We start from the raw sequence: 20,552 nt of genomic DNA on the forward strand, positions 1-20,552 counted from the left end.
GATCTGAGGCTGATGAGCCCACTATTAGATTGGCCTCGATGTTTTCGCCTTTGATGATTCAGGGTTCCTGGTCGAAGGGCTCCGATGGGCCAGTGCGGACTTTCTGAACACGTTCCCGCCCTATTTCCCCATTTAGCAGCTCGGCCCAGGATCTGAGGTCGGGAGCGAGCAACGAGGACGTCCTCGACCTGACAACAACGACGACGACGACGACAACAGATCGCCACGATAACAACAAGAGCCCCTTGCACGTCGCTGGCTGCAACTGCTACCTTGTGAATCAAAGACTGCGCGATCGACACGACCAGGCCACGCGGGAGCCGGGGAAGGCCAGCCTGGACCAGAACTTGTTGTTGATGCAAAGAAGCGTCGGGGCAGCTGGTCAAGTACCGCGATTGCGCTTACTGTAACGCCAAAAGAAGAGCAGGAGGGTTCCGGTGCCTGATCAACCTGGCCATGCTGCAGCAGAGCCAGACAACGCGGCCCTGCACCGTGGCCAAGCGCCCCGCCACGTTACTCGGCGGCGGGCCGCACTCCGATACTATAAACAATAACAAGAAGAACAAGTATCACATCCATAAACATTCACCCCGCTTCACCCTCGGCGTCTACCAGCCGGCCCCCGAGGACGATCTCGAGCACAAGCGCCTCGCCACGCTGAGTATGGCGCGCCAGGTCGAGGCCCGCGCCGCCTGCTTCGATGATCTCGTCCGGGGCTACCAGGAGGTGGGTTTTGTGGGCGGGCCCGACGCTGCCAACACATCCACCGAACAGGTGAGCATCAACCTGCAATGGCTCTCCAACGTGGCAGGGCACCTTAGGGAGCGGCTTAAGGCTACTAGATTCATAATGGAAAGACTGAACTGGGAGTCGGCCGCGACAGAATAACCATGAGTTGTAGTATCTTTAATTATGAGTATTTGTATTATATTAATAAGATTAGCTACGGTGCTAGGTATTTATTAAGCCTGTTACCGGCTTTTTATATTAAAATAAAAAGTAAAAATAATTAAAAAAAGAGAATAGTTTTATTATAAAGTGTAAGTAATTAATTTAATATAATAATATATTATAATATAGTTTAATATAAAACGAAATTATATTAAAGTTTAAAAAACCTTATATATTTTATATAGTGAGCGTATATTAAAAAAAAAGTTTAATATATATTTAAATATTAAAATCTTATACATATAATATAAAATAAACTCGGTAAATAAATACGAAAATTAAAACTTAAAACCTTTATTTTTTAAAATTTATTACGTTAATTAAATACTTAATGTAATTTATTACTAAGTCGACTATATTATTAAGTTAGCCACTTTTTTAATATTTTATTACTTTTATATAAATTAATTTAACTTAAACGCTTTAAATTAATTAAAATTACTCTTTATTTAATTAGCTGCTTAATTTTATTTCTTTTTTATATAACGTACCCTATAAGTGAGCTACGTATATAAGTGAGCTGCGTACTTTTAATTAACTTTTTTATAATTAATTTTATATTAACTTTTCTCCTTTTATAAATATAAAACTAAAAAATAAAGAAAAAAGGTTTAATTTAACGCTTTAAACGCTTTAAAATCACCCGAAATTATATATATAAAAAGCTATAGCGATATATCATGTCTTAAAGTCGACGTTACGTAGCCGATAACGCGGAATTCGACCACGATCCGAAATTTCTATAAACTCTCGAAAGCTTTTTAATTTTAAAAAGGAATTAATTATTCGATATATTATTAATTTAAATACGTGATCGTTTTTTCCCCGGTTAAATAATATAAAAAATATAGCGAATCGATTACTTAGCTTACGCGACACGAGACGCGTCGGCGTTAATTAGGCCTCTAACTTCGTATAATAATAATTCGACCTCCGGACGCGTTTTAACCGAAGAATCGATTATTAAAAAGTTTTTTATAAAGATCTTAACGCGTATCGCGCGTAATTTATTTTTATACGAAATATAATTAATAAGTATAAAATATAAAAAAAGGATATATATAATTTCGATAAAACCGGGTTTTTTATAAGCTAAATCTCGACCGAAATAATTATAAACACCTCCGATCAACGTAAAAACCCTAAAGTAATATAATAAAAAAACCGAGAATAAGTTATAATTATTTAAGGCGTTAAATTAAACGGTTACGCTATTCTTTTATATATTATTTTTATTATAAAAACGTACCTCTTTTTTTAATATAAAAATAGATTATTATTAAAAGATTAAGTAATTATAATTATTAAAGATAATTAAATTACTAATAAAAAAGGCGAGGATTAAATTTAATACTTTAATTAATATATTAAGTCTTATACGAAGGGTTATTATTACTATTTAATCTTAAACGGCTACGAAAGCTATTACTTAATAACTTTCGAACTTTATTACGAAAAAAACTCGATTATTATACCTTATATACCTTTTTATTTATCGTATAAGTTTTAACCTTTTAATATCGGCTGTTTTCGTATATTAAAAAAGGCGTACGGAAAAGAAATTAAAGGTTTTATACGGGCGTATATTACTTATATCTTTAAAAAAGACTTCTTATTAACGTTTTTAAAAGCATTCTAAGCGATTTTTACCGTTTTAAATATATAAAAAATCTTTCGAAAAACAGGACTCGTCCCGTATAATTTAAAATATATTATTTTATAATTAAATATAAAACTACGCACTTTAATACCTCCGGGAACGTTTTCCGGCCTACTTATTCCTTAAAAATTAAAAACCTTAAACAACTCGATTATAACCTAGTCCTAAATCGAATACGTTCGAAACCGTATCGTACGATATTAAAATAGATTTCCGATATTTATTTTAATTAGTTTTAACTATATCGTAAAGGTTATAGCGTAGGTTATACACTAAGTTACTCTTTTAAAAGGTAAAAACGCGACACTTCGAAAAATAAATAAAATACTGAGCCGGCGCCGCCGTATAAAAAACGGCTATAAAATAAAGGATCACTTCGCATATAAGCTAAAAAAGATTTATAGTTTTAAAGGGATATTAATAAATAGTTATAAAACGAATCGCGTCGGAGGAATAGTTATATAAAAACGTTTAAAACACGCTTATAGCGTTATAAAATCTACGGAGAGCCCGGCCATAATACGCGTACTTATTAAAATAATATAAAAACCTTTAAAAATAATAACTATTAATATATTTAATTAATTATAACCATTATAATTAAATTAATTTATAACTTATAAAACTTAATAATAAAAAATGCGTAACTTATTTATATACTTAGCTCGTTTATAAGGTACGTTATACGTTTTTAAACGTCGTTTAACCTTTAATAAATAATTAAACATTTTATTTTTATTAAAAATAAAAACTTTACTTATTAAAAAAGCTCTTTAATATTAATTTTAAATATTATAAACTAAATAAATATATATATATATATATTACATAAAATAACCTTTATAAAAAATTAAATATATACTTTATAAAAGGCTAATTTAATACTTTTTAAATATTAAAAAACTTAAAAATTAAGCGTTTAACTTAACGAAGCCCTTAGTATATAATAATTTTAAAAGCTATAAAACGAGAAAGTAAAAGGGAAGCGTTTAGCGACTAATAAATGCGGAACGAGGGGTTCGTCGAAACGAAGGGCGACTAGTTAAAAGCGTTATAATATTTACGGCGAGATAAGTTATAATACGCGAGTATATAAAAAAGATATAAAATTAAGTAACGAATTTAATAAAAAGTAATTTTAATTTATTTATTTAAAAGTAGTAAAATATAAAAAGAGTGGCCGACTTAATAATATAGCCGACTTAATAGTAAACCACGTTATTAGTTTCCTTATTATAAATAAGTTCTTACTTCGCCTCCCTATTTCTATTTAAAAACAGTTCTAAGGAGTACCACAACGGACGAGCTAGGGGCACTTAGGTGGGGTTTACAAGCCCCGCGGCAATGTGCCGTTGGGGGGTGCTGGGGCCTAACACTCCCCCATAAGCTAGTGTCCGCGCGAATCAACCAAGTACCGAAAACCCCGCCTCCATAATCCCTACCGACCGACGCCCTTGAAAAAAGCTGAAGCATCCAAGCCGGCTGCCACCTCGGTTCCATGAGAATCTCAACGAAATCCCGCTCACCTATGAGGCGCTGTGTGAGCTGGGGAATATCTGAGATTGGCCGTCCCATTACAATAAGGCCGGTCCCGCCAGTCTGCCTTCCAGACGTCTATGCGTTTGTCTGTACAAGGCCCATGCTGTTGTTGCGGCCCGCGTCGATGCGCGACAACTCCTCCCTCCTGAGGCCGGCTTTACTACAATCGTTGGCGCCCGACGATGAGCCTACAGGCTATTTTCGGGTTCTCGCAAATGCCCAAACCCCACCCTGGAAGAACATGTTCCGCAGATGAAGTCCACCCTCAACCCTTAGTTTTCTATTTACGAGCACCGAGTTTTCCATCGCGGACCACCAGCATTTCACTGACAGGCTCAAGCCATCGACCGGCGACAACATTGGAGTATCCTGATACGAAATATAGACCATGAAGGAATGGTCATTCCTGGCCTCAATGGGGTGTTACGGGAAAGCGACCTCCTCGAGAGCCGAAGGATGTGTGTGTAGGGTTCCTAAATCATGGATCTCCGGCTAATTAGATACGCCCTCGAAGACGGTTGGCGTCACTTTGGATTTTCTCCATTCGGTTCTGAATATTCCCGAGGCGCCCACCAAGCCGATACGGATATTCCACCTTTCATTTCGCGACTTTCTTCTGGCCCCAGAAAGACGAGAAAACAACGAGTTCTGGATTGATGAGAAAGAGATCCACCGTCAGCTGGCCACAGAATGTCTACGAGTCATGAATGACTCGCTGCTGACGGATATCTGTCAAATCCGAGCATCAGGGACAACACTTTCCGAGATCGATCCTCAGCGAATCACGAGTACCTGCGGCCAGAGATACAGTATGCCTGCCGCTACTGGGTTTACCACTTAAGGCATTCAGGCGCCAAGATCGACGGCGACGAGGTGCACGGATTTTTAACTTCTCACTTTCTACATTGGTTGGAAGCTCTAAGTTTAATAAATAGAGCTTCAGAAAGCCTGGAAATATTGGATGTACTAAAAAGTCTTCCTGTACGTTAACGTCATTATTTGAATCCTTGCGATAGGTTACTAACGTGATATAGTCGTATAGTAATGAGGACCTCAATGCTTTTCTCAATAATACGAATCGCTTTATTCTCACTATTCTTTCCATAATCCAAAGGGCCCCTCTTCAGCTGTGCTCATCCGGTCTTTTGTTCGCCCCAAAACGGAGCAAAGTTCGGACGACATTTGGACAAGCAATTCCTCAATGGATATCACTCTACTCCAAAGTCGACGAAAACTGGAATGATTTTGACCTGACGCTGAGGTGCGATAGCCGGAAGTTCAGCTTGGTAGCGTTCTCGAGCGATAAACAGTTTGTGGTATCGCTGTCTTCTAATAAAACGGTTAGAATATGGTCAGCAATGAGCGGCGAAGAACAAAAGTCGCTCAAAGGGCATACTGAACACATTACGTCGGTAACGTTCTCGCGTGATGGCAGATACCTAGCCTCAGCATCTGCGGCCGAGGTGAAAACTTAGTCAGTCAAGACTAGGCCGTGGGCGTGTCAGCAGACGCTCATGGGCGCTGAGGAAGTAGCGTTCTCACCCGACAGCACGTTTCTAGCCGCAGCATTTGAGAGTGAGGTAAAACTTGGTCGACTGTGACATGGAAGTGTCAAAAGGCGCTCAAGAAAGCAAAGTGTACCAGTTATCGGTAAGACCGAGATGGGAAAGTCACGAGATGATGTTAAGGGGAGGTGTGGTCTGCAATGGCCGTCAAAACGTGAAAGGATGGCGGCATCGCTCGACATGCAGGAAAACTCCGTTTTTCAGTTCTTATCTCGTTGTCTGCTGCAATGGATTTCTGTTTCATAGACCTGCGAATATCTTTTCCCCATGCGAAGGAGCTTTCTATCCGCATTTCCTGAGACACTCCGTCAAATGACACTATGACTGTTGCGCATTGTCCTCTATAACTTCCGATAACATCGCTCTAAGGTCAGATAGGACAGGCGACGGATCTGCCGGACGCTGAGAAGTTGAAGCAGGCCTCTGCTCAGCTCCTAGACTTGGCCGATGGGCAGTGTCAGCCGACTTTCAGAGATACCTCAGTTATGGAGCTCATCGATTGCTGCTTGGGCTGTATGCCGAGTTCCCTCTGTTTAGCATCTAAAGCAGATTCCCTAATAACCTCAAGCACGCTGATCCGAGACATAAGCTGAACCACCTGGTTCTCCTCGTAAACGCACTCGCTTTGGAGATCTGCCTCTTGGCATCTTCCACATGAAGGTCGACCACCAGTACACTGATGGGGTAAGTAAGGTTGGCCTATGAATATGGAGGCGGCTCGCTTACCTCTACCCTTTTTTTTACGGCAGTTATTATAGGTAAGTTTAGTTAACATCCTTTTTACTCTTTTTATACCCTGCATTTTTAACGTAATAAAGCGTTCAGGTCTAGGCTTAATAGATCTATAAGCCACCGACGAGAAGAGCGCTACGCCCAAGGTTGTTCCTGGCGTTAACTTTTATATTGCCGCGGCCTCTCTGCCCGAACAGCAGGCTGCGGAAGAGGCTGGTGACTGGCAAGTGCTTCTTGAAACCAGAGCGCAGTCGCTCCCTGCCGGGTGCGGGCCTTGTATCGGATTGGGTACTGGGCTCCTCGAGCCTGGTGAGGTGGGCATTTCTGCTAGCAACCGTAACTTCAAGGCACGCATGGGCTCGACTGAGGCCAAGGCCTATCTGGTGCGTACTGAGATTATCGCAGCCAGTGCTCTGCAGGGCAAGATCCCCGGCCTAGGCTGGTACCGGAAGCCCGACGGGGTCGAGAAGCCCATTATTGGAGAGGGTACCTTCTAGTCTCGACCTCCTCTTCTACGAGGTTCACCTACCCTCCCTGACTATTGGCTCTATGGGATTGCCAGCTGCGAGAGTCTCCGAAACGTCCACAAACCGCCGACTGGGGTTTGGAACGGTCTTCACTTTCCTACCTCGCTTCTCACGCTCCAACTGGGCCTTTAGGGACTCGACCTCGGCGTCTTTGGCAGCAATCTGCATCTCCTTTTCCTCCAAAACCAAGGCTATATGGCCTATCGCCATCCTAAGTGTGGAGGGGGCGTTGCGAGCTAAATCCTTGATCTACCGGCTCGATCTTGGAAGGTCATATTCGGCCTGTTCAGGGGCGCCTAGAGACACCTCAGGGGCATCGGGATTCTGAATCTCTGGATGCGCCAAAGCCTTGTTTTTGCTGATAGGCCAGTTGCCGGTCGCTCTCCACCCCGATTCGATCACACGCTTGATCATACCCGATTCTCATGCTTTCGTGTGGCACTTGATGAAGTTGATCTTGTTAAGAGGGGCAGAATCGGTCAAAGAGTTACGCTTTGAGAGCTCTTAGCGGTAGAAGAACTTACTAGCGTTGATAGCCTCATTATAAAGGGGCTGTAGCCCATGGCTAGTACGGGCGGGAAGATAATAACAGTATACGTTGTTTAAGAATCGCCAGCCCATCCACTTATCTCGTAATTAGCTAGCTTAGTCCGGGAGGTAAGATTTTAGGGTATTACTTATGCGTGACTCTAGTGATTATTTATAATAATTAACCTAGCCTCTAAGGGGTTATCTAGCTTAGTTTAAGGTTTATAAACTTATTAATCACTTTACTCTTATATAATTATTTATTTAGCTGTTATTAAATATTATAAACTTTTATTTAAGTATAGTCTATTTTATTTTATTTAAAAACTATTAAACTTAGAGATTTAAACTCTTAAATATAATTCTAAGGTTTAAAGCACGCTTATTAATAGTAATAGTTATTATAAACATAGTTTAACTACGTAATTATAAGCTCTTTAAAAAAGCCTTGTTTTTAATATTTAAGTATTAATCACTAGTGAATAAAGTCTTATATATACTTAATTAATAAAAGGGCTATTAAAGGGGTTATTTAAAGAGCTAAGCTTATTAAAACTAGTTATAATACCTCACTTATTAATATTTATAATATGTTCTAGCTTAATTCAGCTATAGTGCCCCTTTTTAACCCCGAAGTACCACTCTACCGATTTAGCGGGTAAAGCCGTTGAATCTTCAGGCCTCCTGCCGCCTCCCTATCTTATTTTTAAGCTCCTAGTGGCGGGAGAGGAAGCGGTTGGTCCAGTTATTACCTAGGGACTTGTCATCCCCTATCTGGCGCAGGAGAGACTCGATGCATGTAACGAGCTGGCTGTGGCTTACTACATAGCCGGCTTTTCTCCTAGTTTAAGATCTAGTCGACGATTCGCTACTCTTAGGTATTAAATAAGCTTCTCTAAGCTAATCAGCCCTTATTAGTCGATTAAGTACCGTTAAGTATATCTAATATACGTTCTTAAAGTACCTCGTGTTTTTAAGCTATTATATACTAGCTTATATTATTATTTATAATTTTAAAGACAACGTTTAAAAGCTACTCTTAATTATACTATTTAAGCGTTATTTTAAAGTATATTAAGCCACTTTAAAAGCCTAGGAAAAGGGGGGGGAAGAGGGGGGGGGGGGGCACTTTATTATTATCGTAAAGAGTTATTTATCTAGGGGCTTATTTTAGCCTAAACTACGTAACTCTACTTAATGCGAAAAACGTAAAACTTAGTTTAATAAAATATATAACACTTATAATATTAATTAAACACTATTTAATTCTTTATAAAATATTATAAAATATAATTTAATTACTTTATTAATTATAGAGATTATTTATATAAAAGTTTAAGTGTTTAAGTATAATTAAGCTACTAATTAAATTATATTACTAGATTAGTAGGGTCTCATAGTAGGGTGGGTTCCCTAAGTAATATAAATAATAGCAAACAGAGTTAGGCAGGCGCTAAATTACCTAAGTCGCCAACCATGCTTGTGCCGTAGCTAAAATAATTATTCTTAATGGCCAAATCGCCAACCCTGTGATTCCATCTTCATCCTCGCCGAGACTCACAAAGCTCGTCGTCGCCCGTTCGGTGCACCACCAACAAGGTCAAGCACAGCATGGCGCCGACAGGATCTCTCCAGCCGCAAGGCCAACTGCCAAACGCGGGTCACAATGAAGCACTTCACGAATCGCACCAGCCGCACCACCCCTACTACGAGCCGCAGGTTGAGCTGCAACACCAGCAGCTCAAAGGCCAGTCCAAGCCTGGTGGGCTTCACGATGCTGAAAATTTTTCTACCTCTCCCGAATTGCACCTTGCGTGTCAGGATCTCCCACCGAACGCCCACCTCGTTGCCGATTTCCTCTCCCACTTCAATACGCCATCCAGCCAAGAGGAATCCAAGGTCTTTACCCTCTACCCGGCCGAATTTAAAGCCCTAGAAGCCAATAACTTCTGCCAACATCTGCTCGACACCAAAGCTCACACTTACGACTACATCCCTTCGCTTTATCGGCTCACTATTATCATGTCGCCGCCGGAAGCCGCTCACGATGAAACAGCTGCGAAGGTTATAGACTGAGTACTCGAAGCTACGAAGAATGCTTTCCAACAAGCAAAAGAACAAGCAAAGATCCCCACTTCTCTAGCCAAAGCCCAGCTCCGATTAGGACGTGGCATAAGTAAAGTCAACGTCGAACAAGACGGCACCAAAACCACATCGTACAAACTTCCCGATGGCGAAATTATATTCGATAAGCCCGGCAAGGTCATCTCAGCTTTCTAGTTAGAAGTTGGATGGTCTAGTCCGGTAACTATTCCGAATACTATTGCTGCTATGAGGGAGCGATGGGGTCAGCCCCGAAGTGCTATTCATACTAACCTGAAATACGATAGGCGAAACCCTGTCCCGTCCCTCGAAGATGCTATCAGTCTTGAAATTATCCGCATCGCTGAAACAGAAGACACGTGGAAAGTGGTACATGATTTTTCCTACAAGGATATCCGCCAACAAAACCCGGACGATACGATCAAATTATTTTTATCGGACCTACATGAGGACCTTCCTAAAGACCCTATCGAGCTACGGTACGCTCAAATCGTCACAGCAGTCGATGAGGCAATCGAGTACCACCTCCGCTACAACCAACCACTCGAGGTACCAACTCGGTTAAAAGCCAAGCGTGACTGTACGATGGACGAGATGAGTAACGACGACAATTTTCAGGAGAAGGATAGCGCAGAAGAGAGCGGCGAAGAACAGGAGGACCCGTCTTACCGCAGCAGTGATTCCATTGCCGTACAGCCGACATCTTTGCGTCGCTCCCTCGCCTGCGGATCAGAAAATCGGGTGCGAGTTAAGAAGACCTTTACGGAAGATAGAGAAAAGGAATATAATAGTAATTAATAAGGTCCCCTAGGAAAGATCATACACATATCTCATGGACGGAGGTTCAAAACGCTTATTGTGTTTACAGGCCACCGATCGTTGGTGGAGGCCTGTTTCCCCATAATCGGTTACCTAGCAAGCCAGAACTGCTGCAGATAAAGAATAACAACATCATTACGTCTCCCGCCTTTAGTCCTAGCAACGCTAGTAACTACGACTATAATAAGATGTCTTTAGATATCTGCAAATATTGTATTATATCGGAGGTTCCCTCTTTCATCACTAATGTATAATGCCTTGAGGAACGAAAGGATATTTTGGGCGCGCGGGGGGATTCCGCTCCGGGCTTAGCGTAGTCGCCCGAAGAGGAAATATAGCTTCGTGGCCCGAAGGGGAAAATAGCTACCCCGCCTCGCCCTGTCCCCCCTCTCGGCTGCCGCGGGCGGCCGCCGGCTGCCGGTCGCACCACGGGAGCGCCTGCCGCTAGTAGCTGCCAGCTGCCGAAGTGCCTCCAGGAAAGTGGCGTCGAAGGCAGCGCTGCCGGCTGCCGGCTACTACTACCCACCTATTCAAACGTAACGCGCAAGGGGTCCCGACGGAAGTGGGCGTTTATGGTGCAGTCTGATGGTCGTTTTCCCTCCTGCGCCCTGCCGCCGCGGTTTCTGGCTCTGTCGCGTCCTACGCAGCGAACCAGCTCTCCTGCCCGTGCTCCCGCCGGAAGCGCTCCCTCGTCTCGTCCCCCTGCCTCTCTAGCTGCGCTACGGCGTCCTTCATGTCGCTGTCTAGCACGTTCTTCGGCTCGATGAAGTCCGACCGCTCCGGCTCTGGAAGAGGTACAGGCCATCCTACCGCGTCGCCCTCGACAGCTGCACGTAGAGGTTCGTGAAGCTAGGCCGCGGCGCCATGGCGGTCCCGCGGGGTGCACCTTTGAGGTTTAGGAGCACCTCGGCGAACTGCTTCCCTTGGCTCTTCTGGTCTGTCATGGCGAACGCCGGCGTGCATAGCGGCCCCGTCCGGTGCGTTACCTACCGGAAGTCTGGCTTGCCGCTAGGCCGGGCCCTTTATTACCCTGTATGGCTTCGAGTATGGCCACCGTCTGACTGCGGAGCATGACCGTGCCCGGGGGCAGGCCGGGTATGGCCAGCTCTGCGATCGCGTCCGATTATAGGAGGACTGCCAGCGGAGGGCCTAGGTGGAAGGTAATGTCGCTAGCGACGGCGATGTTAGCGTATACTGGGTCCGGGACCATATTTATTATTATAAACGGCGTACCGTTTATTAGTTTTAAGTTTATATATAAGTTTTGCGTTACAACGACCGGTATCCTTTACGCGTAAAAAAAGAGCCTCGGCGTTAATATTTACGAATTATTCTCGTAATATAATACCTCTTTTAATTCCTCTTTATTTATAAGCCTTCTTGCTTTTATAAAATGCCGCGCCGTGAAAATAGATACGTATCGGCCGGCCGCTTAAATATATTATATAATCGTTATTATATTAAGATTTTACCGGTTTTAATTTAACGGCGTAATAGCTTATATATAATAAACGCTATCTAGGTTTTAAAAAAAACCTAATAAAACGTACTAGGGTTTATATTAATAATATAAGAGAGTATTTAAACGTGCGATAAAAGTAACGCTTTTATCGATATAATATATAATAGCCGGGTCGTAACATAATAATAAAAGGTCGAGTAAAGGTATTTATATTATAGATTTATTAAGACGGTTTACTTTATTAATAAATTAAGATTAATATTTAAATTAATTATTAAAACAAAGAGTTTTTATATAAAATATATAAGAAACATTCGTTATTATATATTTAATCCTTTTTTTATTAATCCTTTTATTATTTAATTTTAATCGATTATATTTAATATTATTTAATTAAGTACTATTAAACTATTCGATATTATTTTATCGAGCTGCGTCGAGCTTTATTCGTTACGTAACCTATTTTTAGTTATCTTTATAATTTCGTTCACCTCTATTTATTTAAGGCTAGATAGCTATATTATATTATTTTCGTAGTATTAATTATCGTGGTATTATAGCGGTATAGTATTTATTATTATAAGTAAGTTTATTAGTATTAATCGATAAGGTAAGTCTTAATATTAATTTTTATAAACGCCTCGAGATATAGTGTCGCCGTACCGAGTATAAGTCTAGCCGCATAACCAAGTCAGGTCGTAATATTATCCTTCTTCTCTTATTTACTTTATTTTTAAAACAGTTAGTTATTATAAATACTAGGTTTTATTATTTTCGTTAAAAAATTTAATAAGTTTTGCCTATTTTTTATTATAATATTAAATCGAATTAAAAATCTACGGTTTAAGTTAAAAAGTTTTACCGCTCTTTATTATAACCTTATTACTTCTTTTAACGATTTTAGCTTTAAAGTCATGCCGTATTCTCATTATTTCTTTAAAAGGTAGAAGTATATAATAATAAAAGGTATTAATAAATATTAAGAATATATTCGCTTATCGTCCTTTTATAATAATACCGGGGTACTTCTTTATTCGTTATAACGTATTTAAAAGGAGTATTATTATTTAAGGCGCGAAGAAGCTATTACGAAAGAGCGTTTTTTAAGCTTTAAAACCGTTATTAAAAAGAGATAAATAAAGTTATTGCCCGCCTGATCCGCCTTCGGAAATAAAAAGACATAGCTCGTACTTAGGGTGTGAAATTAATATAGCAGGGTCTTCGCTCTTTAGATAAGCTAGAGGAATAAAAACGTTACGAGTCTAAGGCTGCTTTAGCCGTTTAAGCTTACGGTAGTTTTAGTGTTATTGATTAAAACGTAACGGATTTTTCCTTTAATTTAATATTTAAGGTCGCTAGTTAAACGCCCTTAGCTTTTTAATAGCGTTCGTTAAGTATTTTTTAAGTTTTTAAGTATTATTTTTTAATAAGTAACCCTTTTATTTAACGAGGTATTCTTATCTTTTTTTAACTAGCCTTTTTTTAAGAATCGCTTGAATTTCGTATTCGTATTAATTCGTTTCGACTTTTAATTATATTTCGATTCTTATGTTTTTAAAGGTTAGTTTAAATAATAGAATATAAAATATTAAGTATATTCGTATTATTTTAAATAGTAATAATCGGTAATTAGTTTTTAAAATAACTTCTACGATTTTAAATAGTCCGATCTTTTTAGAATCTAGTTTTTCGCTAGGTCGCCTAGTCTTAATATTTCGTCGTAAGAGGTATACTTTTTCTCCTTTTTTAAGGTTAGTTGTTTTTAACTTAGTTTAGTTAATCTGTCTATTTATTCGTTATTAAAAAAAGATAAGGTCTTATTATAACGTGATGTAAAGTTCTTTTAGTTTTTTAATTTATATAGTCGCGATTAGAACTAGCTCTCTTTTTAAAGGGGTTTTAATAATCTCCGGGTTATACTCGTAATTTATTCGAAATAGTAATATACGTATAATTTCGTTATCCGCGTTATTATAAACGAATTAAGGTATAAGTAATAACCGTACTTAATTATCTTATGCGTAATTAATATAATAGCGTAGGTATTATTTTAAGGTCTAGTTTATCCGCTCGGTTTATTTATTTATTTAAGGGTTATAAGCCCTAGATAGCTTATATTTAATACCGAGTTATACTATAAGTGATTTTTAAAATTTAGCGGTAAATAATTTATTTCTATCGGAGATAATCGTTTTAAGTAGCCTATACTAGTTAACGATTATTCGAAAGAATATATAAACTAAGTTATTAGTATCGTTAGATTCTTTATATAATAAAAAGTAGGTATATTTTATAAGTTTATTTATAATTACTAAGATATTATTATAATTAACTTTAATTAAGGGTTCTTTTAATAAAAATAGTTTAATTATAAAATTACGTGCGATTATTTTCTATACTTTATCTAGCGATAAAATCGGTTATAGTTCTCTATATAGTCGAGATTAAACGACTTTAACTTTATTATATAAGTTGTATTTATTAATTACTTTAACGTATCTTATAAGCGAATATCTTATATAAGCGAATGTTTTATTTTTTTACACCCTTTTTAATAAAATATATATTAATTTCACTATAATATATTTAATATATTAAAATGAATTAAAATCTATATCTTTAAATATTTCTATATTATTTTAATAAGTACGCGTATTATACCCGGGCTCTCCATATTCTATAACGTTATAAGCGTGTCCTAAACGTCCTCGTACGATTACTCCTTTAACGCGATTTGTCTTATAATTATTTATTAATGTTTTTTTTAAAACTATAAGTCTTTTTTAGCTTATATATAAAATAATTCTTTATTTTAATATTATACGATACGGTTTCGAATATATTCGGTTTAAGATTAAGCTTTAATCGAATTATTTAAAGTTTTTAATTCTTAAAAAATAAATAGGCTAAAAAACGTCCCCGGAAGTATTAAAATACGTAACTTTATATTTAATTATAAAATAATATATTCCGGATTATACGGGATAAGTCCTATTTTTCGAAAGCCTCCTTATATATTCGAAATAATAAAAATCGTTTAAAACGCTTTTAAAAACGTTAGTAAGAAGTTTTCCTTTAAAATATAAGTAATATACGCCTATATAAAATATTTAATTTCTTTTTTATATACCTTTTTTAATATATAAAAATAGTTAATATTAAGAGGTTAAAACTTATATAATAAATAAAAAAGTATATAAAGTATAATAATCGAGTTCTTTTTATAATAAAGCTTGAAAGTTATCGAGTAATAATTTTCGTAGCCGTTGAAGACTAAAAGTCGATAATAACCCTTTATATAAGACTTGTTATATTAATTAAAATATCGAATTTAATCCTCGCCTTTTTTATTGGTGGTTTAGTTATTTTTAATAATTACGATTACTTAATGCTTCGGTAATAAGTTATTTTCGTACTAAAAAAAGAGGTACGTTTTTTTAATAAAAATAATATATAGAGAAATAACGTAAACGTGTAATCCGACGCCTTAAATAATTATAAATTATTCCCGGTTCCTTTATTTTATTACTTTAGGCTTTCCGTATCGATCGGAAGTGGTTATAATTATTTCGAACGAGATTTAACTTATAAGAAAGCCGGTTTCGTTAAAGTTATAAATATCCTCTTTTTAAATCTCGTACTTATAAATTATATTCCGTACGAAAATAAACTATACGCGATACGCGTCGAGATCTTTATAAATAATTCTTTAATAATCGATTTTTCGGTTAAAACGTATCCGGAGGTCTAGTTATTATCGTACGAAGTTAAAGGCCTAATTAACGCCGACGCGTCTCGCGTCGCGTAAACTAAATAATCGATTCGTTATATCTTTTATATTATTTAGTCGAGGAAAAAACGATCGCGTATTTAAATTAATAATATATCGAATAATCGCATTTGTTTCAGAATTTAGAAGTTTTCGAGAATTCGTAGGTATTTCGCGTCGTGTAGGTTAGCTATTTCGTCTACGCTGTAAGGTTTTCGATGGGACGTAATAGATTAATACAGCTTTTTATATGTTTAAAGTTGAGTTTTCCTAGAGCGCTTAAAGCGTTAAAATTATATCACTTTTTTTTTAAAGTTATAGCATTTTCGAACGTAAAAGAATATAAAAAAAGATTAAAGCTATAAGGAAATTTATAAAAGTAAGACATTCGCTTATGTGAGATATTCGCTTGTGAGATACGTCAGTCATAATTAATTTAAAGTTTTCGTAATTAAATTACTTAATAATTTATTTTTAAGTTTTAAATACTCCTTAATATTTATATATAAAATATTCGTAGAATTCATTAATAAAGTCTTTACGATATTATTTAAAGATATAAATCTTATTTCGATAAAAGGTGAGATTATCTCGGTTCTCGAGGTAATCTTTAATATAATCGGCGTGACTAAGGGTTCGGCTACGTTATTAGAACTTAGTAACCTAATTATTATTATATTAAACGTGACACGTAACGTTTAATTACTATAATAATATAAGGTTACTGTCCTGGTCATGAATTAAGATAGTTCGCGTTTCGAATAAAACTTCCACTTAATAGTTTAATTATCGACTTAATACGTTAACGCGGCCGTTCTAGTTATTTCTTTTAATAAACAATAATAAGGTTAAATCTTAAAAGGAATTTAAACCATCGTATTTATTATTTATTTAACTCTTTAATGATAATAAATTTCTTAAGGTTCTTATAGTTAATATAAACCTTTACTAGTTTTATCGTTTTATTAAAATAATACCTTTATTCTTTATAAGCTTTAATAATGGCTATTAACTTTTTATTATAGATTTAATAATTAATTTTTAATTTACTAAGCTTTTTTAAAAATAATATAATAAGGTGCGACTTCTCGTTATCGTTTCCTTAACTTAATTACCCTTCGATTATATAGTTTAATACATCGGTTTTAACTTTAAAGGGTTTAATAAAGTCCGTTATATAAATTATTAGTTCGTTAAAAATTCGCTCTTTACTATTATAAAAGGCTTCGGCTTCTTTTTTCGTTTGTCAGAATAGTTTACCCTTTTTTATTAATTTCGTTAAAAGTGTCGCTATCTTATTAAACCTAAAAATAAAGATCCGGTAATAATTAGCTAATCTTAAGAAAGATCTAACTTCTATAGCGCTTATAAGCGTAGGCCACTTTTTAACTATTAAGATTTTTAAAGTTTCTATTCGAGTTTCACCTAGGGATATCATATATCTTATAAAGGTAACGAATCGTTAATGGAATTCGCTTTTCTTTAAATTAATTAATAAATTAGCGTTCTATAGCGTTTAAAGTACTAACTTTATATACTCTTAATATTACTCGTTAATCTCGGAGTAAATAAGAATATTATCGAGATATATTATAATAAACTTATCGAGGTATTCGTATAAAACGTAATTAAGTATTATTTTAAAAATTCATTAATATATTAATTAAGCTAAACGGTATAGCTTAATATTCGAAATATTCGTACTTAGTTCGAAACGCGGTCTTCTACTTTTCTCCCTTCTTAATCCGGATTAAGTTATATATATTAAAGAGGTTAAGTATTATAAAGATTTTAACGTGTAATAATTTATTTCGTAGGTCGTTAATTAGGGGTAAGGGGTACCGGTTTTTAATAGTGATTTTATTAAACTTTTAATAATTATTATATATAACGTAGTCCACGGTTTAATTAAATACGCGGTCTAATTAAACACTTTTTAAGACCTCGTATAATAAAATATAAATTTGTTTAATTATTACGTTTAAAATTAATTAAAACTAATTAGGATTATTTTCGTTCAACGCTTCTATATTATTTTAATAGGTATAAGTATTATGCCCGGGGTCTCTATAGATTTTATAGCGCTATAAACGTGTCTTAAACGTTCTCTTATAATTACTCCTCCTCCGCGATTTATTTTATAACTATTTATTAATATTCTTTTAAAACTATAAGTCTTTTCTAGCTTATATATAAAGTAATCCTTTATCTTATAGCCGTTTTTTATACGGCGGCGCCGGTTAAATATTTTATTTATTTTTCGAAGTGTCGCGTTCTTACTTTTTAAAAGAGTAAATCGGTATATAACTTACGTTATAGCCTTTACAATTTAATTAAAGCTGATTAAAATAAATATTAGAGAGTTATTTTAATATTATACGATACGGTTGCGAACGTATTTAATTTAAAATTAAACTTTAATCGGGCTATTTAAAGTTTTTAATTCCTAAAGGATAAATAGGCCGAAAAGCGTCCCTAAAAGTATTAAAATATATAGCTTTATATGTAATTATAAAATAATATATTCCGAATTATACGAAACGAGTCCCATCTTTTAAAAGCCTCTTTCTATGTTCGAAACGATAAAAATCGCTTAAAACGCTTTTAAGAACGCTAATAAAAAGTCCTCCTGAAAAATATAAATAATATACGCTCGTATAAAACCTTTAATTTCTTTTTTATACGCTTTTTTAATGTATAAAATAGCCGATATTAAAAGGGTAAAGCTTATATAACGAATAAGAAAATATAATAATCGAGTTCTTTCTATAATAAAGCTCGAAAGTTATCAAGTAATAGCTTTCGTAGCCGTTTAAGATTAAAAGGCGATAAGGACCTTTTCTACGAGAATTAATATATTAATTAAAATATTTAATCTAGTCCTCGCCTCTTTTATTCGTAGTTTAGTTATTGTTAATAATTACGATTACCTAGTTTTTTAATAATAAGCTATTTTTATATTCAAAAAAGAGGTACGTTTTCCCGGGAAAAATAATATACGGAGGGATGGCGTAACCGTTTAATTCGATGCCTTAAATAATTATAACTTATTCCCGGTTCCTTTACTATAATACCCTAGGCCTTCTGCGTTAATCGGAGGAAGTTACTATTATTTCGGACTAAATTTAGCTTATAAAAACCCGGTCTCGTTAAAATTATATATATCCTTCTTTTATAACCTATACTTATTAATTATATTTCGTAAAAAAATAAATTACGCGTAATACCCGTTAAAATCTTTATAAACGACTTTTTAATAATTAATCTTTCGGTTAAAACGCGTCCGAAGGTCTAGTTATTATCGTACGAAATTAAAGGCTTAATTAACGCTAACACGTCTCTCGTCGCGTAAATTAAATAATTAATTCGTTATATCTTTTATATTATTTAACCGGGGAAAAAACGATCGCTTATTTAAATTAATAATATAAAAAAATTAATTCCTCTTTAAAATTAAAAAGTTTTCGAAAATTTATAGAAATTTCGGATCGTAATTAAATTCCGAGTCGTCGGCTACGTAACGTCGATTTTAAAACATAATATATTATTATAGCTTTTCGTATACTTAATTTCGAATTATTTTAAAACGTTTAATGTATTAAATTAAACTTTTTTTCTTTATATTTTAATTCTATACTTATTAAACAAAAGTTAATATAGAGTTAATTATAAAAAATTTAATTAAAAATACGTAGCTCGCTTATATATATAACTCGCTTATAGGGTACGTTACTTTAATTTCTTACGAGTATAATAAAGCCTTATAATAATATTTATTTCAATAATTATATTTATAATTTTACAGTTTTATTATATAAACTTTCTTTATAGTCGGTCGCGAAACTTGTATCTTTTCCCTACTATTTTAGAATTTTTATTTTAAATTTATTTTATGAAGGTATTTATTTATTATATATACCCCTTTATATTTATAAATATATAGTTTATTTCTAACTTTATTTACTCTTTTATTATATATACATAAGCCGATTTTAATACCTTTAATTTATTTTAGATATTTTAAAAGTAAGAATTAAATAGTATTAATAATTTATAATCTCTTTTATAATATAATTGTTTTTATTAAATTAAATTAATGTTATCTTTAACACATATTTCACTCTTTATTATATAATATAAATAATTGTTTATAACGAGGCTGCGTTATATCTTTATTTATTTAATATTATATATTCTCTTTTTAAAATATATATATTAACCTTTAAATATAATACTATAATATTTAAACTAACATATATTTCATAATTATTTATTATTAAAACTATATAAAACTAATAATTTAAATCGACTTAGTTCGATATAATTCCCTATAGCCGGTTTAATTTATTATAATAATATTATAAACAGCGTTTTATAAATTAAAACTTTTAATCTTTAAAATTAATAAACTATAAGTACTTATCGCATTTAAAATAAAGGTATTAAATAATATTTTAATTACTTTTTATAATAATCTCTTTGAAGGATTTAAAAATCAATTCCTAGGTTAAATAATTCTCCCCTCTTCTTTTACTTTATTTTTAATAATTTTAAAACTTAAGTAGCTTATTATGTATTTATATTTCCTATTAACTCCTAAAGTATTTATAATTAAAATAATAACTATATATTATTATAATTAATCGATGTATAAATATAAAACTATTTTAATAATTAAAGTATAATACTCGACTCGATTATTATAATTTAAACATAAATTAACGACCGATCGAATTAAAATATAACGCTTTTTAAATAAAAAGCTTTATATTCGCGCTATTAAATAATAGAGCTAAGAGTATAATATAATATAATAAATAAAAGAAAAACTTAATAATTTATTTATAAAACGCTAAAGGTTATAAATAAATATCGCGTTTTTAACTCGTTTATTTAT

General features: G+C 34.7%; 6 protein-coding genes across 6 annotated transcripts; 4 read left to right on the forward strand and 2 right to left on the reverse strand.

The window, feature by feature from the left end:
• Positions 1-456: 456 nt before the first annotated feature.
• On the forward strand, positions 457-888 carry PG994_009669 (uncharacterized protein; the record flags this gene model as incomplete). Its single annotated transcript, XM_066861078.1, has 1 exon — positions 457-888. One exon carries the CDS (start codon positions 457-459, stop codon positions 886-888), a length of 432 nt encoding a protein of 143 aa, XP_066713248.1.
• Positions 889-6,369: 5,481 nt separating this feature from the next.
• PG994_009670 (uncharacterized protein) lies at positions 6,370-6,944 on the forward strand (the record flags this gene model as incomplete). The annotated part of the gene is made up of 2 exons (XM_066861079.1): positions 6,370-6,403; positions 6,565-6,944. The coding sequence occupies 2 exons, from the start codon at positions 6,370-6,372 to the stop codon at positions 6,942-6,944; spliced, it is 414 nt and encodes a 137-aa protein (XP_066713249.1).
• Positions 6,945-6,968: 24 nt separating this feature from the next.
• On the reverse strand, positions 6,969-7,184 carry PG994_009671 (uncharacterized protein; the record flags this gene model as incomplete). The annotated part of the gene is made up of 1 exon (XM_066861080.1): positions 6,969-7,184. The coding sequence occupies one exon, from the start codon at positions 7,182-7,184 to the stop codon at positions 6,969-6,971; it is 216 nt and encodes a 71-aa protein (XP_066713250.1).
• Positions 7,185-9,113: 1,929 nt separating this feature from the next.
• Positions 9,114-9,578, forward strand: PG994_009672 (uncharacterized protein; the record flags this gene model as incomplete). The annotated part of the gene is made up of 1 exon (XM_066861081.1): positions 9,114-9,578. The coding sequence occupies one exon, from the start codon at positions 9,114-9,116 to the stop codon at positions 9,576-9,578; it is 465 nt and encodes a 154-aa protein (XP_066713251.1).
• Positions 9,579-9,833: 255 nt separating this feature from the next.
• PG994_009673 (uncharacterized protein) lies at positions 9,834-10,403 on the forward strand (the record flags this gene model as incomplete). The annotated part of the gene is made up of 1 exon (XM_066861082.1): positions 9,834-10,403. One exon carries the CDS (start codon positions 9,834-9,836, stop codon positions 10,401-10,403), a length of 570 nt encoding a protein of 189 aa, XP_066713252.1.
• Positions 10,404-11,063: 660 nt separating this feature from the next.
• Positions 11,064-11,496, reverse strand: PG994_009674 (uncharacterized protein; the record flags this gene model as incomplete). The annotated part of the gene is made up of 2 exons (XM_066861083.1): positions 11,064-11,251; positions 11,415-11,496. The coding sequence occupies 2 exons, from the start codon at positions 11,494-11,496 to the stop codon at positions 11,064-11,066; spliced, it is 270 nt and encodes an 89-aa protein (XP_066713253.1).
• Positions 11,497-20,552: the final 9,056 nt, after the last annotated feature.

The sequence above is a fragment of the Apiospora phragmitis genome (assembly GCF_038363925.1).
Source record: "Apiospora phragmitis strain CBS 135458 chromosome Unknown utg000009l:1.0-1189150.0:1.0-1190623.0, whole genome shotgun sequence".
NCBI classification, from domain to species: Eukaryota; Fungi; Ascomycota; class Sordariomycetes; order Amphisphaeriales; family Apiosporaceae; genus Apiospora; species Apiospora phragmitis.